The sequence below is a fragment of the Lissotriton helveticus genome, chromosome 3_1 (genome assembly GCF_964261635.1).
Source record: "Lissotriton helveticus chromosome 3_1, aLisHel1.1, whole genome shotgun sequence".
NCBI classification, from domain to species: Eukaryota; Metazoa; Chordata; class Amphibia; order Caudata; family Salamandridae; genus Lissotriton; species Lissotriton helveticus.
The window spans coordinates 2,092,676,976-2,092,703,667 of record NC_136061.1 but is presented as its reverse complement, the minus strand read 5'-3'; the positions used below and the strand labels follow the sequence as shown (position 1 = coordinate 2,092,703,667).

At 43.7% G+C, this 26,692-nt stretch overlaps 1 protein-coding gene across 1 annotated transcript in view; it reads right to left on the bottom strand.

Annotated features, from left to right (window-relative positions):
* The window catches only part of TTLL13 (tubulin tyrosine ligase like 13), a 609,087-nt gene that overhangs the window by 487,653 nt on the left and 94,742 nt on the right, over positions 1 to 26,692 (bottom strand). Inside the window, 3 exon segments of the mRNA XM_078683250.1 lie at positions 1,924 to 2,054; positions 3,408 to 3,526; positions 26,024 to 26,064. Of these exon segments, the coding sequence (XP_078539376.1) occupies positions 1,924 to 2,054; positions 3,408 to 3,526; positions 26,024 to 26,064 (291 nt within the window).

The following is a 26,692-nucleotide window of genomic DNA, read 5'->3' as shown; positions in this document are numbered from 1 at the left end:
GTTAGTAAAGCATGAGTGTGCTATGATTACCTTGTTGAGGAAGGCAGGTTACATTTCAATCTATAAAAGAGACCAAAACTGAAGACATCGCTACGGATACGTCAGTGTTTCATGAATCCACTGACTTTAAAAAAAAATGGAAGTAATGAACAGGCAGAGCGGCTCGCCTCTTTTAAATAGCCTCTGGCAAACTCTTGCTTCTCATGTGGATTTGATATCAAGGAAAAATGTTTTGTAAATGCATGCTGCACTACATAACTACATTGCACATGTGCTGCAGAGGCACCCCTGCAAGGAGAGCTTCAGCAGCCATTAATCCTCAAATGAGCACACCATTAAGCTTCTACATTGAAGCATGTAATTCATGAGATTCTCCACAAATATATACCTTGATTAGATAGCCCAAGTCCTTTAGTACTGACGACAACAGCCACCTTCAATTGTTCAGTTCTGTCGATATTATGGCCACATTGCATCACAGCGTTGAAAAACTCTCTCATCGGGCAAATAATAATATTGATAAAAATGACTGTTGATCAACCAGCCTGATTAATATATGACCAACCTGTCTGATTAATATGAAAGCTTGCTTGCGCTCCTGGCAACTTGTACGACGACAATAAATGCTATCTTCCAATGTATGAATTTGCAATATACCTTATACGTAGGTTGCAATGAATGAATGATCATCACCTTTTGAAAATAGTGTTTATTTCCAAAATATGGAACCAGCTTCACAACCATAAGGAACAATGAAAATAACAAACTTTTGACTGCATTTATTATGCACGTCGACAGTGCTCTATATTGCATGGTGGTGAACTTTTCAGACTCGGATCAGCCAGATGCACTTTGCTGTTTTCACATCTGGATCATACACTGTTGTGTGCTTTTACTCCTGGCCTCCCAGAGCTTCATTTGTAAAATAATAAGTGCTAGGCCTCATCAGGAGGCCATAGCAGCTTGCACCATCCATTGCCCCCTGCCAGTGACAGTACCAACACAACTACTAACCATCACACTGAGATAGCAAAACAGAAGAGGCATACATTAAGCTGTCAAGTATTAGCAGACAGGTTAATAAGTTAAGTTATGCATATTTGTAGAGTGCACTATCAGACGGGAGAGTATCCTAGCATTGAGTAGGTGTGAGTCTAGCCACACCTAGGGCCAAGTGGGATTACTTGAAAAGCCAGGTCTTCAGTTTCTTCCGCAATTGGAAAAGTGAGGTAGAGGAACTTATGTGTAGGGGCAGGTCATTCAATGCTTCAGGAGCGATGTAAATGGCTTGGCCGCCGGATCTGGTTTTCCATATGTGTGGGATCTGTGCAAGTAAGAGTTTTGATAAGAAAAAGGGTCTGGAAGGTTTGTGAAAGCAAATGCGATGGTCCCATTCCTTCACGTAGCTGATTAGGCAGCTTATGAGACCAGCTAGTGATATATCATGCCTTCCCTCACAAAGGGTGGAAGATAAAAGACTCTTTTCTCCATCTATCGAGTGGACGAAATTGTGACATAAGGTCTTCCTATACTCATTGAACTTACAGGAAAAACCTTTCGACTTTAACAAAGGAGCAGCACTGACAGAAACATTTGCCACTCTGTCAGTAGACCATGTAGCTCTTAGTCTTTAGAGAGCAAAATAGTTGAGTCATAAATAAAGCTGTACCAGCAGAGAGCTTAATACTGCCCTTTCTTACCAATGGTTAATTTTAGGAGAGTTAAAGGGGGCAGGACTTCTCCTAGCCCTTCCAATAAAAAAAAAACACCCATACCATGAGTGAAAAAGTCTTCAGATGCACAGCTGTAGTGATTTGAACATCTCTGCATCATGAACACAGATATGCTGAAAGAAGGAACATAGAGCAGAAACACTGAAACAGAGATGGGTGAAAAAAGGCTTTAAGAATGTAAATGACTCACTCTGCAGGAAGACACCATGTGCGTGGGAAAATGTTGAATTCTTTGGGAAAGAGTTTCAGGAGCCTGTTCATGTTCCGGGCAAGCAAATCTTTTCTGCAGATCTCATTCATCCCTGGAAAATGGTTGATTTTCTGATTCAAGACACAGCATATTTATAGACGTGAGTTTTTGGCAACTAAAAGGTACAACATTATGGCAGTGTTCAAATAAGGTATTATTAAAACACACAATCTTCAGTCTTTCAAGAGTGTCTACACACCTGAGTTTAAATCAGTGTTGTTTGAGATGCCCAATCCAGCACAACGAGGACCAACTATGCAAGACTTTCAAGATAGGCACTAACTTTTTAAATTATTTTAATTTGAAGAAATGTAATGTGAATATATCTTCCATAGATATTCTGAAAATGTGGCATGCATCCAGCCAGTTTGGGCATATGTTGGTCACCCCTCACATCGACGGTCTATTTTTGTAAAAAAATAATAATAAACAAGGTATCACTAGCTCAAATATGTGGGCCACGTCAGCACATAGATCTTCTTCAATGGAACTCAAACCACTAAACCTCAGTACTGCACTGATTAGAGCAGGTGTGGTCCACTGGTGTCCTACCTAATGGTGAGCAGACACAGCAACCACACTCATTTACAAGACTCTGTTCTCCTATGCTAACTAAAAAAAGGAAATCAAAATGATCTCAATGCATAAAGTGGCCACTTTAAAATGCATATTGTTTTTTCAACTGTCTAGCTTAACTTTAACACCTATGAATTATGCACATACTGATATAGAGTTCAATTTCAGTGTGGCTGAAGACTTTTTGCATCTCAAAAATGCCCAAAGTGGGTAGGGTTGGCCTTGTGAACTTATACGTCATTGGTTAGGGCCGTGCCCAAGAGTCATTCCCATACACTAACTTGCGCTATTTAAATGCAAACCTTTTTTCCTCTTCTATCGCTTCACTAATCCTTTGTGGGTTCTGGGGAATTGCCAAACTTTACTCTAAACCAACAAAAAAAGATATCTACAGTATTATTGGTACCGGAAAAGCAAAAAAGGATTTTGAGGACAATAATGGACAGACATCTTTCTGACACACAGTGCTTTTGCGAAACACATCCAAAATGTAGTTATTTTATGATCCTGCATGATTGGAATTGGTCTCCTTTCAAACTATATCAGGCAAGACTCGTCACCTCCTGGCAATGCTGGTGATGTGACCAAGAGGGAGACAACACTATACATATTCCTTAGTTCTGATCCCTATCACTGCCTTCAAGAGTGAGGTATGGAAATCTCAGCTCAGATATAGGGCTGTTTCAGAAAAACCCAATAAAAATATTTAAACAGAGATAATGAGGACAAATTAAATGAAAGGCACTGTGGTCTTTATCTTCTGCCACCCCAAACAAATGCATGGGCATGTCCTGCTACAGGACCAGCCTTGGTGGAGCTCTTGTTCCACTTTTCTCTAGAATGTTTACCTGAAACCTTTTCATTTCCATGACCCGCTCCAGAGACACAGAACAATCTGTCCAGTACAGGATCCACTCTTCGTCATCCCCAACTTCTCTTAAGTTACAAAGCTTGGCCGCACGCCGCACTAGAGCAGAACCAAAGAAACAGACTATTTAGTGGAATGTGGACATGCCATGCTTGACGGCATAAGTGTAGGGTAAGGGATCTTGAAACCAGATTTGATCTAACTGTTACTTAAGCACCTGCTATTGTGATATATAGGCTTGCACTCAATGGAAGAACCAATGAAGAACAATGAACCTTCCATTGAACAAAGCTGACAATCTGCCAATGGTAATTCAATCTGATTGAGAGTGCATGCTAGTGTGACGTTCATAATATCCACGGTTACAAGGTAATTTTTTTTTCTTTGAGCAATAACAAACATTTCCAAGTTGTGATTCCAGCACAATTACATACGTTTAGGCACTGTAGTATATATCCCACAATAATCAAAAATCAGAAAGAGGTACCATACATAGGTGATATGTGTGTTTTAAGCATTCGTCCCTGATTCAGCTTTTCTAGGCATCTTGAAAGTTCAGCAGAAGACCTGTTTCCGATCATGTTCCCAGTCAGCAGTTAAGTTATTGTTGCATCCTGAAAAGCAAGTGAGCATAGGAATCTATAGGGAACAGTTCAGTTATACAATAGGTTATCCATCGCACCACCCACCCAGAGTGGTAGTATTAGTTTTATACATGTACGTGTGACTTTTATGTAGGCGCTAAGGCTGTTTGAGGAGATGAGCTCTATTTGCTTGCAGCAATAATCCCATTGCTGGTCCGTAATATCGCATCCCAGTTCCATGCACCATTTGGCACGAGCTGGGCAAGGTTTATAATCCATATCTGTATATAAGCTGTGGTATAGAGTTGACACTAGATGGGAGGCTTCAGGGGCGCGCAATACATGATGTAATGGTGCAACTGTAGGGGGTTCTCTCGGGTATGACGGTGTGTTTTCTTGAATAACCTGTCTCAATCGCACATATAGGAATATATCCATGGAGGAGGCTTGTGCTTTTTGAAAAAGTTGTGTCATGTTCTTAAATGTGCCATCTAGATAAAGATCTCCCCAGTTATGAATCTGGAATTGGGATTTCATCTTGGAGAAGATGCCCTCCGATAATAGTGGCATCCGCAGATATGTAAGGGGGAGCACCAGAGAGTAAAGCATTGGTGCCTTGAGTATTTGAAGGAGGCGCTGCCAGGCTTTAATAGTGCAGTCTACTGAAGATGGCCCTTCAGCCCTACTCTCAGGTTCAGCCAGGATTACACCGTCGAGTGGGATTGGATGTGCCAGCCAATGCTCTGTGGCTACCTGAGGTGTGTACCTGGGGGGGGGCGGGGGTGTGAACCCAATAATCTGCAAAGTGCGCCTATGCACATAGATAATGCAATTCAAAATTCGGTACGTCAAAGCCTCCTTGTGAGAATGACCTAGTTAGGATCTCCCACTGTAATCGTGGTTGCTTGACCCCCAAAACAAGTCTTATGAGCTCAGTTCTTAACATTGTAAAAAAGGGCCGGCCAGGGTATAGGGGAATATTTAAGAAAAGATATAAAATTTGGGAAGTATGATCATTTTGATAAGCAAGATGCGCTCAGCCATTGTGAGGGGCAAGGCTATCCACCTATTGACACAGTTTGTGACTTGCTCTAATGCACACCCATAATTACTCCGGAGTAACCTGTACCCCCAAATATTTCACCTGTTCAGTACACCATTCTATGGGGTATTCTGCATGGAAGGGCTTCGACAGTGCAGTTAGTGGAAATATTTGCGATTTAGCCCAGTTAATGACGATACCAGACAGGCCGCCAAATCGTATAAATTCGCGCAGCAACAGGTTAAGATTATGTATCGGGTCTTTAACATATAAAGTGACATCAACCACATATAAAGAGACTAAGAAAGGGCGTAGAAAGCACCTAAGAGCTTTTTCCGAATGGTGTTGCCGGAGTCTTGCAGCGAGGGTTTCGATTGCAAGGGCAAATAGTAGCAGGGAGAGAGGGCATCCCTTCTGGGGCCCCTCGTAAGTCTAATGGAGGAGGAGACATGCCCATTCACGCATACCCTGGGCATGGGGGAGTTATATAGAAGTCAGATCCACTATAGGAACCCAATCGAGAGTCCCATGCATTGCAAAATGGTAAACAGGTAATCCCATTCGACCGATTCAAAGGCTTTTGTGGCGTCAAAAAAGACGGCCACGATTGCCAGCTGCGGGTCGACACTGTGCATAACCGAAAACAGCGTACGCAAATTATGAGACGTAGCCCTTCCCGTATAACACCCACTTGATCCGGCAAAACTAACTTTTCCATTAATAGGGATCTTCGCATCCGTGTGAATTAGGGATAGAGGTCTATACGAATCACATTGATCCGCAGCTTTGTCAGGTTTTGGCAGGGAGATGATGAGGGCCTCTCTCGTGGATGCTGGCAAAATTTGAGACTCCAGTTATTCCTCATAGACTGCACTCAATATAGGTATCAGCTGTTCAATGTAGACTTTGTAAAAAATTACCCGGTATCCCGTCAGACCCCGGGGCCCTGCCAGATTTCATTTGCATAATCGCTTCTCTTAACTCATCCACCTCGAAAGGTGCGGCTAGAAACTTCTGTTGGGTGTCTCCCAGCCATCCCAGGGCGATGTCATTTAGAAAAGGGCTGAAGCCCGGGGGGGCGGAACATCTGGAGGTATAGAATGCCTCATAGAATGATGTACATGTGTCTAAAATGTCGCGACTATCCTTATGGCGCGTTTCAGATGTATCCAGCACCTCCAAAATATAATTAGAGAATTTCGGTTGTTGTATGCTCTGAGACAGTGCCTTACCTGGCCTCTCACCTCCCCCATATTGGCATGCAGTGAAATGTTTCCCGCAAAATCAAGTTTCCCGTTCAGCAGTCTCCATATATTCGGTGAGTGTGTTTCGAAGGTCAGCCCTCCGTGCACCCGACGGGTCTTGTCACATATCCGCTTCCAACAACTTGAGCACTCCCTCTAGTCTATGTAAATTGCGTCTTATGTCCCTAAGTACCCCAAAACTCTTTGCCATACAAAAACCACAAATGGTCACTTTAAAAGCTTCCCAAAGAGTACCTATACTAGCCACAGACCCTTTATTACGATAAAAAAATTCTGAGATCTCCTCTCCTAGTTCAGCCTTGAATACCATGTCTAAGAGCGCTTTGGGAACCAGTCTCCAACTGAATGGGGGGGCAGTAATGCAGGGGAGAGTTAACTGTAAGAGCACGGGCGAGTGATCTGAGATTGTCCTAGTCATGTGCGTCACGGATGTTAGCCAAGGGCCACCCCTTTGGTGACCAACCAACAGTCTAAACGAGACCAGGCAGCTCGGGCAGTAGTGTGATACGTGCCTTCTCTCCTCCCTGGGTGCCAATGCCGCCATGCGTCAACTAGTCCATGAGCTTGGAGGATCTGTGTGAGAGTTTCCTGCTTCTGTGTGTAGTGGTGCGGTTAAACTCCCCTCCACAAATGATATGAGTGGAACCAACTTTTAGGATCTGTCCCTAAAAGGAAGTGTAATAGTCAGGGTAATCGGTGTTGGGACCGTAGCAACATACCAATGTGAGGGATTGCATACCTAGAGTGCCCCAAATCAGGCAATATCTACCCGCGGAGTCACTCAGTGAGCCTCCAAAGACAAACGGGATACCTTTTTTAATTAATAATAATGTGCCCCTTGAGTAGGATGAATACGAGGAGAATATCCTTATCGACGCCCACCTAGTTCCAAAGCAGGACCCACCATGGGGCGTAGTGTGCGTTTCCTGGAGTGCCGCTATATGTATTTGGTGTCGGTCCATGTAGGATAAAAGTTGCCTACATTTGCGGGGATCACCCAGGTCTCTAACATTCCATGTACATAGATTAATCTTCAAGGGATCAGCTTTCGAAGGCATGCTCATTTTGGGAATAGATAGTATATGGTGCCATATGCGAGTATCGGTCTGCAAGAAGTGCCATGTGTGCCAATATATTCAGTTGACGCTCCATCATATTAAAACATTTAAAATAGTGCAACAGAACGTTACCCACCTCCAACCACCGCGGCACCCCAATCGTGCGGGGAATCGCCCACCCATCCAAACCCCTGTTAAGTAATATATATGCATAATCAACTAATGCATTACATGGAATTAGAACAAAAATAAAACAACAAGTGGTAAGGAGGATTTCCTATATGGGGGGGTCGCCAGGGCAACACAGAAACCACCACTCCTCTCTCCAGCAGAAGCCGGGTATGGTTGGTGCCACAACAGGGAATAAAGCAGGCCAGGGGTGGCAAAGAGGGGGTCACTTGGCTCTTCGCAGGTTGTTACCGCCTGCCATGTTGGAGAAATAATACCAATAAAGTTGACATCAGGGGGGAGACAAACTCCAGGAATCTAGTAAAGTCACTTATCTGGAGTCAGCCATCATCAGTCTGTTTGTCGTCTCCAGTCTGGTACACCGTCGCCATCAAGTCCACAGGCTCCAGCCACATGGGGGCTCTGAGTGGCAAAATGTGTCAAGGAGATTACCGCTGATTACGCGGAATATAAAAAAAAACACGGTCCATACAACAGTGCACTCCCTATCCGAGTAGGGAAGGGCATCAGTCTGTTTGAGGAGAGGGCGATCTGGTGATCCAGTCATCCGATGCAGTCCCAGGAGAGCGACGTTGGATTGATTTGAGGAATTCCTCCGCCTGGTGTGGATTAGTAAAGATGCTGCTCTTACCTCGGTGAGTGACCCGCAAGCATGCCGGGTACAGTATGGCATATTCAAGCTGGGCTTTCCGGAGTTTTTGCTTCACACCCAAATACTTGCGATGCGTCTCTTGTACTGCCACAGTGAAGTCTGGAAATATAGTAAACTCAACTCCATCATATCACAAGTTCTTGTGCTCTCTGGCCAGCTTCAAAGCAGCGTCACGATTGTGGTAATTAAGAAAACGAGCCACGATTGGTCTTGGGGGGGCCCCCCAGGTGGTGGTCTCGGCCCTAGGGAGCGGTGTGCCCGTTCCACTATGAACTGGGAGGAGAATGGGTTGTCTTCACTGGCACCTCGTAACAGCCTCTCCACATACTCCTCCATGCGGCCCGTATTGGTGCTTTCTGGAATACCCATGCTTCTTATATAATTGCGGCAGCTACGGGCTTCCAAATCTTCATTTTTTGCTGCGATAACTTTAAGAAGTTTGTCCATTTGGGTGACTTGATTCTGCAACTGCAAGGTATTGTCCTCATTATCTGATATGCGCCGCTCCGCTTCTTTCAGCTGTCCGTCATGTTTGTTGACCTTCTGGGTGAGGAAACCCAGGCGCGTGTTCATGGTGTCCATTCTCCCAGATTGGTCAGTCATACTATGTTGCAGAGCCAGAAGCAATGACTTGACATCGTCTTCCTGCGTTGGGAGTGGAGTTATCTTCAAATCTCTCAAACTTGAAGTAGAGTAGTCGGAATTGGAGCGTGTGGCTACCCTCTTGGCGTCAAAGACCAGCTTTGGTTGTCTACTGTCCGGTGCCCATGACTGACAAAGTGATCGTGTGATCTACCTTAGGTAGGTGTCAAGAGGTCTTCCAGGTTGTAGAGCCAACGACCAGAGGAAGTGGAGATAGGTGCAGTGTCGCAGCGCCAGCTATGCATCGTCGCCTCCAACAGATGCTGCAAAGTTCATGGTCTCCCCTGATCTCCCACCTTGTCTCAGATGTCTAATGTTGAGGAGAGGCGAGGTGTGATGCGCAATTTCTCACCAGCTGTGATCATATAGGGGAGAGGCCTTCCCCCATCACAATCCTGAAAATCAAGTTCTTCTTCAATGTTGCATTTCTTACATTTCCTAGAGGTAGTTAACCCAGCAAACAGCCAATCACTGTATTGAGGCCCCCCTTGTGTATGCTTCAGAGGTGTCTTTAAAAGGGGCGCGGTGATGGAGGCCAATGTAGGCCGGCCGTCAGCCCCCACTTGCAGCCCGAATCTAGCAAGGATAGGATGCATCTGGGCAAGTGTGTTTCACGTTCCCGCGGCAATGGCAGCAATCAAGCAATCTGTAAAATCACTTCCGGTGCTGGGAATACGTGTCTCACAACAACCGCGGGACTCAGCCAGCTTCAGGTCACAACGCGGGCTTTTTACCCGCGGGCCGCACACTCATTGCCACTCTTCTGCTCCGGGGGGGGCCCGCCCGCCTCACACCATGCCCTTCAGCCCACCCAGAAGGGCTCCGTGGCGCGTTGCACCCGGGGTGCAATGCACACACTCGCAGCTCTCACCGCCGCAAGCCAATGAGGGTCCGATCAGTGGCAGATGAAATGTTTGTCGCTGATGTGTTTGTCTTCCCCCGCCGTCAGCAGCCCGTTTAAAGCGGCCCAGCGCCCACGTGTGAAGCCGCGGCACTCCAGTTACTACCACTGCATTTCAGGGCTCCATACAGGATGCAAAGGCGCTCCGCCGTCTGGGTTGCAAGGCTCCGCCTCTCGCTCAGATTTAGCAGTCACGATGAAAACCCATACCGGAGCAAACAATGGGTCCACGCCCCCGGTTCACGATGTCTTTATAGTAATTACACAGCAGGGGTACAGGAGAAATGAAAAAGAGATGAGCCAAGTAGCCAGGGCCTAACAGGCTTGCGGCCATCTTGGTTGTGCGCCATCTAGCGCCCCCCACCCCCGACAAGGTAATTTTTGGTAATGTTGTGTTGTATTATGCTATGTACCACCGGATCTGGTTTTCCGTATACATTGGATACGTACAAGGAGGAGTCCGGACGAGTGGAGCTGTCTGAAAGGTTTGTGAAAGAAGATGCAATTGTTGAAGTATGCTGGGCCAGTGTAATGTAGTGCTTTAAAGGAGTGGGTGAGGAGTTTGAAATGAGCTCGTTTGTGAATGGTGAGCCAGTAGAGCTCCTTCAAGTGCAGTGTGATGTGAGGGTGACTTGAAAGGTTGAGAGTGATTCTGACCACCGAGTTCTGAATGGTATGCAACTCTCTGGTGAGATTTTCATTGATCCCAGGCAAAGGGTATTCACATAGTAAAGCTTGCTTGTGACCAGGGGCCGCATGACAGTTTTCAGGTGCTGATTGGGAACCATTTTGAAATCTTCCTCAGCATCTTCAGGGTATGGAAGCTTGAGGCAGTGACTGACTGAGTGGGTCCTTCCAGTCAGGAAGGAGCAAATTCATTGGTGCGAATGTACCTGATTTCTGATGGCGTGTCGGCATTGGATGAGGATGGGGTGGGAGACTCTGTCAAGTGGAAAGGTCAAGGAGGATGAGGGCCGCCGTGTCTCCTCTGTCTAGAGTCATGTGAATGTAATCCATGGCAGAGATGATGGCAGTTTCCGTGCTGTGGTTGGGTTTGAGTAGTTGGTGGTCGTTGACAAGACTGTTGATGATTTTCTCTAAAACCTTGGCTGGGAATGGTAGCAGGGAGATCAACTGCCAGTGGCTGAGATTAATTCAAGCTTTCCCTCGAACACCTTCTTGTTTTTTCATTTGCTGCCCTAAGGGCCCCAGTATGCTCAGACTTGGGTCCTGGGCTCCCTATGCCACTGAAACCAAGCCATACCAGGCTGATGAGCCCATAATAAGGGAGAAACTGGTGCTGGGCGGCTTATGTTCTGGTAAGGGAAGACCTGGCTTGGCAGTTTTGGACGGACATTTCCCATGAGGAGCAGGTTCAAGACCGATTTTCATATGGCTGGGTCCAAACTAAGGTGGGATGGTGGACAAAAAGCGATAGATTGGGATGCTGCCCGAGCGACTGCCAGCAGCTGGGATTAATTGCATCTGATGTTCTAGGTGCACCAGGTATGCCCAGACGTGGGTTCCAGGCTCACTGTGACACTGGAACTAAGCTATACCCAGCGAATAAGCCCATAAGAAGGGCAAAACTGTTCCTTGGTTTCTTGTGTTCTGGTTCATGGAGGACCTGGCTTGGCAGTTCGTGCTAGACTGTTCCCATGAAGAGCACAGTAAAGACTGATTTGCATATGGCTGGGTTCAATCTGAGGGGGCATGGTGGGAAAAAAAGATGGATTGGGATGCTGCTTGAGCAATTTGCCAGTAACTCAGATTGATTTAAGCATTCCATACATCACCCTGTTGTTTTGCATTTGGTGTCCTATGGTATGCTAAGACGTAGGCCCGAGGTCACTGTGCCCTGGGAACCAAGCTATACCCAGCTTATGAGCCCATAACAAGAGAGAAAACTGTCCGGGGTTGCTTGTGCTCTGGTTCAGTGAGAACCTGGCTTTGCAGTTTGTGCTGGACTGTTCCCATAAGGAGCGAGGTCAATACTGATTTGCATATGGCTGAGTGCAAACTGAGGTGGGACAGTGGGTGAAAAATTATGGACTGGGATGCAGCCCTGAGCAATTGCCAGTGGCTGAAATTAATTCAAGCTTGTTGTTTTTGCACTTGAGGTGGGGCCAGCATGGTCTTCCAGGTGGGAGATGAAGTCTCTGAGTAGGATGCAGTTGTTAGCATCAAAGTCAAGTGATGCACCGAAGTCTGTAATGATGTTGTTGCGCGGTCCTGGTAGTCTGTAGATGAGAGTGCCACGTAGGGTAAATGTGGCAGTGACATGTAGCTTGAAAGACAGTTGTTCCAAGTTGGAGGACAATGTGTCTATGGATGTGGTGCAGCTGATAGCGTTCTTGTGGATGATGGTGATTCCACCACTAGGCTTGTGAAGTCCATCCTGCCTACCAATCTTGCATGCGGGGGAGATGAGAGAGGCTGTAGCGAAGTCAGGTACTGATGCAGGGTTCAGACAAGTTTCTGTGAGGAAAAGCAGGTCAGGAGCATTGTCATGCAGCATGTCCCAGATCTCTGGGTCGTTTTTGATGAGTGAGCTGGTGTTGAGGAGCAAGCTTGTGAGTGTGAAGTGTTGTATGGGTGGTTGCAGGACTGTGTGAGTTACTGTGCAGATGGATGATGGGAAATCCTGTGATGTCACTTCTTGTGCAGAGTGATAATGGAAATGACCCCTCTTGCTTGGCTTCTTCTTTTAAAGACTGTTTCGGCAGTGATGTCACTTCCTGGGCAACTGTATGATGGGAAATCCATTAATGTCACTTCCTCTGCAGAAGAATGATGGGAAATCCAGTGATGTTAAACCCTGGGCACATAGATGATGGAAATGACTTCTCTTGTTTTGATTCTTCTATTAAAGACCATTTTGGCAGAAAACAGTGATGTCACTTTCTTCACATGGATAATGGGAAATCCAATAGTGTGACTTTCTGTGCAGATAAATGATGGAAATGTCTCTGTCTGCCTGGCTTATTCTTTCAAAGACTGTTTTTGCGGGAAACCAGTGATGCCATTTACAGCACAGGTGGGGGATAGAAAATTCAGTGAAGTCACTTCCTTTGTAGCTGGATGATGGGAAATCCAATTATGCCACTTCTTGTGCATTGGGATGATGGAAATGACTCCTCCTGCTTGTCTTCTTCTTTTAAAGATGGTTTGGAGGGGAACCAGTGATGTCACTTCTTGTGCAAATAGATGACGGGAAATTCAGTGATGTCACAACCTCTGTATATGGATGATGGGAAATCTACGGATAGTATTCCAAAACCATTTACTGTAACTGATGAGAATTAGAAAATTGAACTGAAGGGCTGGGGAAATTTAGACAAGGAGGAGACTAATTGTGTCTATTGCTTCAGGTATGAGCATTTTCCTTTTTCAGGAAGTCAATGGTAATCCATAATTCGATGGCAGAGAATAAAAATTTCTAAGTCCTGATGTTAGTTCTGCTTATTGGTGCTGTGAACATAGGAATGTGTACCAGTACGCTAATGGTGCAGGGTGTTGTAGTCACTGATGTTACTTAGGAGTTGTGGAGGTAGATGTTGAAGAATATATGTTATATGGCGATCCTAATGGGACACATCATAAGATCTGATGAATGTTAAACCCATGCTAAAGCAGTAAAAATACTGTAGTGTGTAGAGAACGTCATAGCTCTCAAGGTAACCTTCATAAAGTAACTTTAACAAAACAGGTGAGGGAAAACATTGTAAGCATGTTGCTAAATTATAATACAATCAGTGTCTTGTGGGGAACACTATTTTATTAAATATAATGACTTTTAGGCTACTCGGAAGGGCAGTACTTCTCCCACAGCACCATACATGATAGTGCTCAATTGTGTTGTCCAGAAAATGTATCCCTTAATTCTGCATTGCGTATATTCTAGTTCCTGTCCTTTAAAAATTTAGTAGTAGTACATGTTTATGAATATTCAGAGAAAGCATCAGAAGCAGTTCTGTAACACAAAGACATTTATTTGCATACAAATTTAGAAGATCTTGTAAAAAGCATCTTTAAAGATTTTCAGCAGCACTGCTATCAAATGAGAGCTAACTGAAAATGTAACACACGCAAGGTACAAGGCAAACACAGTGGTTGTCCGGGAGATCTGCTTTGGTGAATCTGATCAGGGATCTGATTCACTGCAACAAGCTAGCGAACAATTTCCACAACAAGATATCCACCATCTACAGGAACTTCGAACCCCAATCTACCAACTTTCTACAGCCTCCTCACTCCTACGGATGCCATCCCAGGCCATCTGCTCAAACCATGGGAACAGCTCACCACCCAGAACACCACAACCATAATAAACTCCATCCATTCGGGAGCACCCCCCATCGCCTCTTCAACTTTGGAAGCAAGGAGATCAGCCACCAACTCACCACCATCTTGATTGCATCCATCTCCACAGCCACCTTCCCTGATGCATAGAAACATGTCAGACTCTCCTAAAGAAGCCATCTGCCGATCCCAGCAAACTCCAAAACTACCGCTTCATCTAATTGCTCCCTTTTCCCACCAAAGTCCTCGAGAAAGTCATTGACCGTCAGCTCAGCGAATATCCGCGGAGAAACAACCTGCAACACTTCCAAATCTGGCTTCCGTGCCAACCACAGCACTGAGACCCCCCTGATCACCACCATTGACACCTTCCTCGACACGGGAGAATCAGAGGCACTGATCCTTCCCAACCTTTCTGCAGCATTCGTCACCGTATCCCACCACACGCTCATCAAGAGATTGCATCACATTGGGATCTAGTGAGACGCCCTCAGATGGATCACATCATTCCTCACGGTAGAAAATCAGAGAATCCGCCTACCCCCTTCACTTCAGAACCAAGGAACACCATTTGCGGTGTCCCCCAAGATTCATTCGTCAGCCCCACCCTCTTCAACACCTATATGACACCCGAAGTGGTCATCGCCAGAACCATTAACATCAACATCATATCCTACCCCGACGACACCAAACTCATCTTCTCACTCTGTGCAGACCCCTTCACCACGAGGACCAACTTCCACAACTATATGATGAGTGTGCCGATTGGCTGAAGACCAGTTGTCTGAGGCTTAATACGGACAATACCGAAGTGCTGATCTTTGGTAACAACGCATCCCTGTGGAACGGCACCTGGTGGCCTGCTGAACTCGACCCCACCCTCACACCAACAGACCATGCCCGCAACCTCAGCATCATCCTGGCCAGCAAGCTCACCATGAAACAACAGATTAATGCAGTCTCCTCTACATGCTTCAACACCCTCCGCATGCTCCAGAGAATCGTCAAATGGCTCCCCATTCAAACAAGAAAAACCATTGCTCAAACCCTAGTCTACAGTGGTCTGGACTACGGTAACACACTGTGCGCAGGAACCACTGCCCAACTCACAAGGAGACTCCAGATGATACAGAACTCAACATCCAGCCTCATCCTCAAGCTACCCAAATGGACATACATAACCCCTCACCTCAGAAACCTTCACTGGCTCCCCCTCCAGAAAAGGTTCCAATTCAAAATGTTGACACACGCCTACAAAGCCCTCCACAACCAAGGACCAGCATACATCAACCACCGCCTGAACATCCACCAACCCTCCAGAGACCTGCACTCCACCTCCCTTGCATCCGGCGTAGCCACAGTGGAGGCTGTTCCCTCTCCTACCTCACCGCCAATTCCTGGAACAACCTTCCCATCAACCTCGGCACATCACCCTTCCTGGCAGAATTTATGAAGAAACTCAAGACCTGCCTTTTGACTAAACCCTACAACTAGCACCTGTATACCCTGATGGGTGATTAACAGTGCTTTTCAATATGCGATTGATTGAATGTACAAGTCTGAGCATTGCATTATAGAACACTTAAACTGCTGCAGTAAATGTACTACAGTTCCGTTGCTGCATATTTTCTAAAGTGTCCATATTATCTTGTGGCCTCTTCACAATGCTGGAATGCCAATTTCCTAGGACCATCCATAGTTTCCTTCGTAGGAGCTTTTTGGTCCAGCAATCAAGATCTCAACCATACTGAAGAAGAGAAAGGGAAGCTATAACAACAATACTATTTTTTTACTTTCTGTTGTCAAACTGTGCTAGAATATTGGCACCCTCTTATACACCACAAAGCAACTTGCATGAAAGTGGGAATGTGGGAACTGAGTGGTGACTGAAAGTGTGGTAAATGATTTTAAACAGTTATGAAGGTGAATGTAAAATGAGACCATCTACAGTAAGACCAGGAGACTGAAGAACATAGGGTCAAACCTAGATATCAAGATTCTCAGTTCCACCTACACGTCCTCACAACACATCAGAATACTGTTCTATTTATGCCCTAGATTCTTCTTTTTAAGTTTGTAAACCAATCAAAAGGTGTTTCATGTTCATGACATGCATGAATATGATATTCATTCCTTGATGTTGCACAGTTTGTGATTCCACTCAACATGTTTGGAGCAGGGGAGAAACAAAACCACCAAATAACCAACCCTAAAGAAGCACTCAACAACTTCTGTAACAGGTGTGTGTCACCAAATAGGAGAAAGACGACAATTCAATGTATTCTCTTAAGACAATGTATGTGCTAGTGAATGAAAGGGAATGGAAAGGTTGGAAAGGTGTGTGGGAATGACTGTCTGGGAGATTGAGGAAAGGAAGGTCCATAAGAGCAGTTGAGGGTAGTTAGCATTACAATATAGCACCAATACATAGCTTTACAAAGAGAGAGAAAAAAGAGCCGGTGAGTGAGCGAGTGTGTGTGTATAGCCGTTTTACCAAATGATGACGGCTGTTTTTTCTACTAACTTGTACCAATTAATCAAGAATACCCAATATACTGGTGTTGTATGGTTTGTACCTTACTGGTATATTGTGTGTTTGTTGGACAGCATAAACATTAGGATTGTGCCAGACTGATTCTGTGTACACCCTTAGGATATGCTGGCTTATAGTCCTGCTAGCTCACAGTGCACCATTTTCACTTCTATCCCCACAGGATAACAAATGTGTCTGCAACCTCAGACCATGACAATCCTGACTCCCTCATGAATTTTGGTAACAGTTCTAGAACCATTTCGCTAAGTCACTTGTGCGTACCTGAGAGATACACAAGAAATGCACAAAGAGGAGTTTCAGTATTTATTGAACCATTGTGATTTTTGTATAGTAGTCATGTGCTGCAATGATTATAGATAGAAGCAGATGAGATTAATTAGCATTACAAGAATACAGAAAAGGATAAACAACTCCACCTTTCTGCTAAAACAGGGTATGTATGCAGGCATATAAGTAATGTGTGTAGTGTACTCCTACTATGTGCTCCCTAACTAATTTGCCTAGAGCGGACGATATGTCAAATCTCTTACTGGATGATCTAACTCTCCAGTACACGAGGGTAAGTGTATGCAGATCCACGTCATGAGAACAAGTTGGACCTCCCTCCTCGCAAAGGGAAGGACAGCAGAGTGCTCGTCTCCCGAATCCAGGAAACGGTTGTGTATTTATAATAAACAGCACCCATGCTTCTGTGCTAAAGCATCAGCCATGCTGACATTGTTTATCCTCTTGTGATAGTTGTGTCGCCTTACGGATGATCAACAAACAAAATTTTCACAATGTACGCTTAGGCCTTGCACTAAATGTTCAAGGTGTTGTGAAAGTGTTCCTAAGAAGTTGACATGCAAGCAATATGGTTTCAGAGAAACTAATCTTGCACAGTCACCCAAGCAAATGTGTGTCAAAGGTCGATGTGTAAGAAAAGAAGGCAACTTAAGAAAGGTGTACATGTAAATGTTGGCGCTCCTTCCTGGTCCTAACCCAGACACATGACACTCACTCCTCGGACGTGAGTCAACTAAAGCTATCCAAAACTACTAAAAAAACAATGCGCAGCAATGCTATCAATATATATGTTTGCTAAAACTATTACATTTGAAACCAAAGCATTCAGAAAGCCACAATTTAAAATATGTTAAAGTTAATACAATTAAATGTTACAAATAATGTAATTTGAAACAATTTAGGATGTTAAAAACAAGTCAGAATTAAAACATTTCAACCACTCAAAACTGGCAGATTGTTTACATGTTCTGAGAGGTAGACGAAAGATTGATGTGCCCAGCTACCGATGACGATGTTCCCACAAGCACACCTCTGAGCAAATTTATGGAGCACACATGAACCTATCCATTCCCCATAGCAGCCGCTGAAGAAAGAACCATGGCCTGTGCAAAATTCACAGAACCAGGGCCAGGATCAAATTCACCAGGAGCACAAGCATCCCAAGAGGGCTCGTAGAAAGCACTTAGGAGCAATGGCAAAAGCAGGGGACACAAATACGAAAGGGCCTTCAGAAGGACCACCAGTACTTCCTTGTCGAGAGGTCGAACCAGTTGTGTTCCCAAGCATATGTCAAGGCACTCTCAAAAGTGCACAGCAGACAGCAGAATACCAGCTGCAAGCAGTGTAGCCAGACAGGTTGAAAGGACAAGAACCAGTGCTCATTCAGTTTCTAAAGCAAGGGTGCGCCAAAGCATTGTACGATGTGTTCACGGCACAGAAACACAAGTGGTAGTGCTAGTTCCATTTGATCACACAGTGGGACATTCAATGCAGAGCAGAAAAAATAAAATCAATGTCCCTACAATCAGGAGCAGGACCAGTGGAAGACCTCTAAAAATCCTTCCAAGCATAGAGTGAGTGAATGATGGAATGATCCCAAAGACTGACTGGAAGGTACTAACCAAACCAGATCCTATGATTTTTAAAAAGTCTGCTACCCTGCAGCATTAGATATGTTACAAATGTGATATACCTATTCTCCAAAACGTAATGTGAAATTAGTGAGGAGTTTCTACAGTCTTTCAGAAGAAGACCTTGCAACTAGAAGATAAAACGTCTCCTTTGCAGGTGTTGAGGTCACATCTTTCTGAAACAATAAGGATTTCAATCTGCTCAGGGCGTCAAAGTGCAAATTTGAAAGCTTTATCGAAAGTTCAAAGCGTCAGAAGGGGAAACAGTACTTGCCTATAACAAATCACAATGGCGGAAACAGTAACAAGATATGCTATTCCTGGTGTCATGCTGCAACAACTTTGATCGTTCATCATCAAATAACTCCCATGGTTCTTATGCAGCCTAGGAGAGCAGCTTAAAAAAAGCCCTGGACTCACTGCACTGGCTCCCAGTTAGGGAAAGAGTTATGTTTAAGGCATTATGCATTTGCCTCCGTATATCTCAGAACACTGGCCCTGCCTACCTGAGCGACTTGGTCACCAGGTATGTGCCTAGGAGGTCTCTTAGATCCAGTGGGACGGGGCTGTTGGTAATCCCTAAAGTAAAAAAGGCCAGAATGGGGGGCCGTTCTTTCAGGTTCCAGGCTGCTCTGACCTGGAATAAGCTCCCGCAAAAACTGAGGTTGGAATGCCCTGAAGCGAAATTTCGAAAGCTGCTTAAGACATATCTGTTTTCCGGCTAGCATGAAGTGGTCCTAAATCTGGCTATGTCATTTCTTCTCACCCAGCGCGGGGACACGCCGAGATGGCGTAACCATGCGCTCTACAAATTTCTTCTTCTTATTATTATTAGAGAGCAATCTGAAAGTCAGATGGTTCATGGCCGCTGGTGAAAAACAATAAGTTTGTCATGGACGCATTACATGAACCAGGAAGTGAAACTTCCTTGCAAACTAAGAAATTACCCAAAGTGCTCCCACTAAGAAAAACTTCAGACTCCCTATTCCGACAATGGAATTTAGGTAAAATCCATGATCATGTACCGACCCCTCTCATAGTCGTATCTGCCTACCTGATGTTGTAAGCAGGATTGGAAAATAAATATTGAAATCGGCAGAGTAACAAACCTGTGGATTATTCAATCCGCAGAGGCTGTTTTCACAACCGTGAAAAGTAATTTTTCTAGCTTCTCTATGTGTAACATAGTGTATGTTGTATCCTTTGCTGTTTTGTAAGATTGTATGGTGAAAACAGGCTGATGCCATTAATATGTCACCATGGTACGCACCCAAAACAAAGTGACTGGAGTGTCCAATTTAGCAGCATGATCGATCTAAGCTGTGACTATCCATGTTGTAATGCGTACATGTCGTGTTGTATAATGTATATTGCCAACAACATAATGTTACGCAGAGAGTATATCCTAGAGGACAAGGTAGGACAAGGTAGTTATACCATTAACAACCATTGCTTGTGCCCTTTCCATATTAGCCCCGCCAATTTTGCGCAATCTATTAGGAGCCTCCTGCTGTAAGACCTTCTGTATCTCATTGTATATTGCATACAAGAAGCGCTTTTGATGTGGTTTTCGAGGACCTAATAAAAAGTCCCGTAGTTCCATGTCATCAGAAAGAAGGGACAAATGCTGTTTCACCTGGATCAATGGTTTTTAGCCAATCAAGGCACAACTTTCCAACACTGTAAGTTGTTCCCACCCTTAGTGTTCTGTCTGCACATTGCGCGGGTCAAGGCTGCTAATCTTAAACCCGTTGGTGTTACCCAAGAACCGTGTCAGACATCCATTAGTCTTGAACGGTCTCTAACGGCCACACTAACCATCCCCTTGGTAGCTGATGAATTGAAAAAACCATTGCGTAGGTTGGCATCTAGTGTTCCTCCATTTATCTTGTAAACTGTCACCAGTTTGCAAATGTGGGAATGCTTGGTATGCTTCAGACTTTGGTCTTAGCTAAACTAAGGCATGGTTTTTGCTGCATAGTTGTGTTGAGGAACATCATCTGATGTGGTATAAGGCATGCTCTAAACGAAGCCTCATTTCCATGAATCTTCCAACCCTTCGTTCCCCAAATGGATGTCATATCTACAGTGTCCCTTAAAAAGTCAAACCCTTGTGTGGACAGCTGTGAAAAGAAAGAAGCAGAATATATCAGCTGAGTGTCAGCATATTTTTCTTTGCAGGTGAAAGTGCAAGCTTCTAAAAATAAGACGCAGGGTCAGATGTATCATAACTAGAAAATAAGCAAACTTCTGTACAAACGTCTTTGAACTACCCAGTGGTGATACAGGGTAGTGTTCCCATTGTGTGTAATTAAATACTGCAAGTGGAATATTTGCTTTATGTAAGAAATGATCCCCATAATGCTGAAAACAGAACATTTCATCATATTTAGATGTGCCTTTGTACAGTTCATCAGGAGAAAAAGCTGCAGAATGCGCAATATCTTCTAGCATTTCATGCACTGTATCAATATCCCAATCTGCAGAAACAGTATTAGGGGTGATACTGTCATTCAGAGATATACAAAAAACATATGGTATCTGTAAAAGTTCTATAGGTCCCAATACATCATGCGATACCCTATCCCAAACAATCTGGAACGGACAGGAACTGGAACAGCTGAAATGTTCACCAGGGAAAGGTCTATTTGCACTTTGGGTGATGAATAACCAAGTTCACCAGTTGCACAGCAGAAAGATCAGAGAGATAGTGTCTGTTCATGTGCAAGAAAAAAGACTGTCACAAAACCAATCCAAAGGACTAAGGAAAGTATTGAGATTGTAATCTGAAGGTATAGCCAAGAAGGAACAAGTATGTATTTTTCAGGCAAAGTTAGAAAACATGTAGTCTCATCCAGAATGGTAGAGGTGGAAGTTCAGGTGGATCAGATGAATCCGAAGAAAAGTCATTAAAGTTGATGATGAAGCCGGAGGCAGTTCAATCTATTTTTGGCAAATCTGTTGTTTGTGTAGAACTGGAAGATGACTCGAACTGTGGTACATTGATGTAAACAGCGTTTGTGTCAGGATTTCGAATTGAAATCTGTATTTCTGTACAAGTTGATTGTATAGTAGTGATGTTACAGGCAGAAGGGATACTTCATTGTTGTTTTCTGCTATCCCCAGCCGGGAAAAGAAGTCTTCATCAGTGATTAGCTTCCAAAGGGACTTCCTGTATGGTAGTGAGAGGAGGCATGAAACTACCCAGGAGGCATGAAACTACCCAGGAGCCCACGTGGCCTACTTGTTACAATCAGTCACATAATGTTGTTTGATCAGATCAATTGAGATAAATCTCTTCATTCTGCAGCCAGCAAAGGGTGGAAGAAGTATAGTTCTCATTCCTTCAACAGCCAGGAAAGGTACAGGTGCTCTGTAGAATGGCCAATTCTTTTTTGTCCAGAATTTTCTCCCTGACTAGGTCTCCAACCTTTGGGATCCAGCTGGGAGCTGCTGGTGCTTCCTTCACTTCTCCAGTGGAGATGCGTTTTACTTGGAGGTTGCTTTGTACGTCCTGGTAGCTGGTTAGTTCCTGTAAAACAGCCAAATGTTCATTTATATCAAATGGTGTTTCAGCCGCCACTGTGCTGGGACTGTCGATGTCTGGACCCACATCGTAACCCCAAAAAGAATCTCATAGCAAATGTGACTTCCCAGGGATTTCTAGGCAGATTGTTCAAAGCTCTGTGGACCCCATATAGGTGATGGACCCGGCTGCGAACTGAGCCTAATATCCCAGCTGTTAAAGACTGCTTTAAGGCTCAGTATTTTTTCACAAACAAATGTTCCTACGGATGATTCGGGGAGGAATACTACAGGGTCACACCCAAACTTTCCATGGTATCTTTAAAAGCCCTTGAGCCGAAATCTGGATCTTGGTTGGAATTTGAATGTGCCAACTGTAATTAAAGCATTAAACATGTTGAGATTGGACTACGACAACTGCCTATATCTAGGAGCCAATAAGGAGGTAATACGCAGATTCCAGGTAGTTCAGAATTCTGCGGCTAGGCTGCTCTGTCATGTACCCAAAAAATCTCCCATTTCAGGCACTCTTTGGGACCTCCACTGGCTAAGAATAGGGAACCGGACTAAATTTAAGGCATTATTCCTTATGCTTAAAATTAAAATAGGCACAGCTCCCCGTTATTTATGTTCTTTGGCCCAGACATATCGTCCGACACTTCTGCTTAGATCCTCTTCTTAAGCTAGATTCTTAGTCCCAAGATTTAAACTAGCACGCATAGGGGGACGGTTCTTTTCATACCTGGCCCCTGTGTTGTGGAATTCACTTCCATCTTTACTTCGGCATGAAATCAATCATAAAACATTCTGCAAAAGCCTTAAGACCTGGCTATTTAATCAGCAAATACTGTCTTTCTGTTGCGTTGGTCCTTGGTGCCGGGAAACTTCCGGGTAGCTGTGCGCCCTACAAATTTAATTTAATTATAATTAAGCTTCCCTATTTTCAGTTTCTATTTTTGGTAAATTCTGGTGGGGTTTTTTCAGTGTTTTCAATATCTTAAAAAACAGTTGTTATCAGTGGTTACACATTTTCTCGCCACTGAAAACAACAGAAAAAGTTTTTTCCCGGTGTTTTGCTTTTATTGCTTGCTTTCTGCACTGAAAGAACATGGTATATCGACAGTGTACTTATAGTGTAAATGAGGTCCAAATAGATTTTTGCAAATTAATCTTATTGTAGTACACCATACAATTCTTCTTCAGTGAGTCTTTGGGTCATGTGCGCTCACTCTTTCCTTCCCATGTAATCTTCTGTGAAAAGGCCCTCTCAACATTCATAGCCTCTTAGCTGAAAACCATCAGCTAAGGGACACAGTTGGGATGACTCTTTCTTTGATGCCACATAAAACACGAAATTATAAATATTTGCGTTTAAGTTCCTGTGCATAAGAAAACAGTGCACCAGAATGGACTAAAAAGTCAATAACATCCCTCATTAACTCTGAACATGGTAAAGATGCTTTCAGCATACCATCTAACAAGTGTCAAGGATCTCCTACAGGGAATCACTTCAGCTCGGGTATCAATGTTGACAGGTCATCACACAACTTTTTTATATACGTAGCTGATTCACTGCAAATTCAAACAATATCACTCCAATCTTTGTTGAACTTGGAAATAACCTTTTTTTACAGAGCATTACAAGAGACACTACGTTCAATGTTTTCCAAAAGTCTGATGTCATGTTTTCACCACTATACCAGATGCTTGGTGATATATATACTTGTCACTATACCTTGCATTGAATGTTTAAAACCTGAGGTATTGGCAATTCACCTACTATCAATACTGACCCACTAGAAACTATGGTCAGATGTATTAAGAGTTTTTACCCATTCTCTGTGGGTAAATGTGCTGAAACATATTAGGAAAGATTTTTATGAAACCAGCCATTTTACCTATCCGTGAAAGAACCAAATGCAGCCAAAATATCAACTATAAGTTTGATATTTTCTGATTCTCTTCAGTTTATAAAATAATTAAACTAGACCTAAAACATGAAACTAAACCCTGCATCTTTAGACCAAAGGCCACAAAACTGAAAAAAGTAAAAGGAAGAAGAAACAATATTTTAGTGGCCTCCCTAAAGAACAAAACTCACGCAGAATAATGTTAGCCAGTCTTCCTTACTGCTAGCTTGTATAACAAAGTTACATTGTAGAAAACAATGACTCTTTCACTCTCTTTTTCCTTTCTTTGAAAGGCATTTAGTTTATGGTTGTGTAGGTGGTTTTTTCAGTGTTTATATGTTTTCACCGGTGAGGGCTATTTATCTTTCAGTGGGGTTTTATCAGTTATTATAGGTTTAAACCTAAAACCCCACAGCCTAATTATAATAATAATAATTATAATAATAACAGTGTATGTTTCAATAAAGATTTGCAGATTCTTTATAGCAGTTCTGGTGTCAGCTGACCACTGTGGCCAGAACTATAGGAATAGAGATCAGGGATCCCCTCAACCAAGTTGTACCTGTAAGCCCTATCTGATGACAAGGGGCTGCAATGGTCCAGGTCTACACAAGCCAGCGGCTTGTTTGACATTCAGAGAGGTTTCTGTGGTGGACAAGCCACAGTAGAACCCTTCATTCTGCTGGCAGATGTCGCATTTGAGGACAAAGTCCTTGGTCTGTTTGTAAAGACATGGCCACCAATTGCATTGCTGCAATAGCGAATTTGTAGCCACCTCCCATGTGTGTGCAGATGCATGACCCTTGTGTGCAGCTAGAATTAAACTTAACCTGCGGTCTGAATTTGGTATTACTCTATCCCCCACTACAGGATTATGAGTAAACTGTATGTTTTGCACATTTAAATTATAGGAGTACTTGAGTGGAAAGCTCAAGTACTCTAAGGCAGGTGGGTGCCATTGGGTGCAGTGTTGACAGTTGTCATGATGTCTTCGTCTATCCTCGTACTTGAAGGAGTAACTGCAGTGACTGCAGCAGTTTGCACTGTTGCTTCTGTGGCTTCATCCGCTATGGAATTTCCTGCAATGTGTGTGCCAGCACGTTGGTGACTCAATGTGTGTAAAACATGAGTCCAAAGCAAGCACTCTTCAGCTTAGCCATTTGTTCCCAAAGCATCTTGCTCTTAAATGTGTAACCCTTGGAATCTGTGAATTCATTTTGGCACCAGTAGTGTAAGTACTCATTGTAAAACTGGACACAATAATAAGAATCATACACTATTAGTGTGGAGAATTTGGGATCTGTATTCTTAAGTGTCAGAATTAGAGCTCTTAGTTCAGCCAACTGCGCAGTGCAGTCTCCAAGTGACTGCACGTAGGTCTTCTAAGGGTGGAATTCTCAATCCTGCACATGAACCTTTGCAGCAGCGCACGCTGCTGAATATTGGTGCTTTGTCCCTACGGCAGGCTGGGCAGAGCTATCAGTATTGATGATGTAACCATACTGATGTAGTGGCATGACTTAATGAGGCAGATGATATTCGTGTTCATATTGCAGAAAAACCTCTGTTTGTAGTGTAAAGTCAAATCTGTAATCTACATCTGTTGCGGTGAGCAAGTTAGCCCATTGTATCCAAGGTCTAAATGAGCTCTAGAGAACAGGTTTCATTTATATATAACTCATCTTACTTCGAAAACAGACAATGCAGAAAGGAACACAATTGCTACAGATTGGTAGAATGGAGGAGCAATCTTGGAGATATTCAACAATTGTATTGTTACTCTTCCCTCCATAGGTCCAATAGGTCCAATATGTTCATGTTTTTTTTCAAAATGACAACAGACCCCATGTACATTCATGAAATGCATATGGTACATACTGCTAGCATGCTTATTGTGTTTTCTATTTTGTGTTTGAAATTCCATTGGGAAAATGATTTGCAATAAATGTAATGCATGTGTGTCACCAGAATACAAATAAACTTAAGTATTTGGCAAGAAATTCCTTTTGGATATAATTGTTTTAGTTCGAAACAATGAATAGATTAGTCTGCTTACCACTCTCATACTTGCAGTTTGTCAAATTTATACCAAGTAATCTGTAATTTAAGAAAAAAAGAGTGTTAATAATGTTTGAAGTCTTTGCATTGACTGTCTTCAAATGAAGACATGAAAATGAGTCAACAAAACAAGCAAATGTATTTAAATCAGCATTTTGTACAGCACAGACTATGAAGCTCTATGGACTCTTCAGAGCACTTTCTTATATAAATCGGAGCTAACTAGAATATGGGTTACCAACGAATGGCATTAACATAGTGATTGGTCTAATGGTAGGAAGTATTCCAGCGAACCTGGAAATAGAGTAGTGAACTTGTCAGGGCCTGAAAAAGAGGTGAGTCAAATCATACAGCTACTCAATGGTTAAGCAATGCTGCAGCAGTGTCAGATTGGTGACTAAACGCCAACCATCAACATTTTGCCCAGCATGGAGACATCAAGCACTAACAACCTTCAGCATATGTAGCAATGGCCTGTATAAAACATACCAGTCATGCACAGCCATAAAACATAACTAGTATTCAGAGCTTGCTTAATGCAGTCAAAATAAGGGGAGAGGATGTAGCCTTAGGGCTAGAACAGTCGACGTTGAAGCTGGGGAACCGGGTTCGAGTCTCGGCAATCTCCCCGTGCCTAACAATAATGAATGTGTCTTTGTGTAACGAA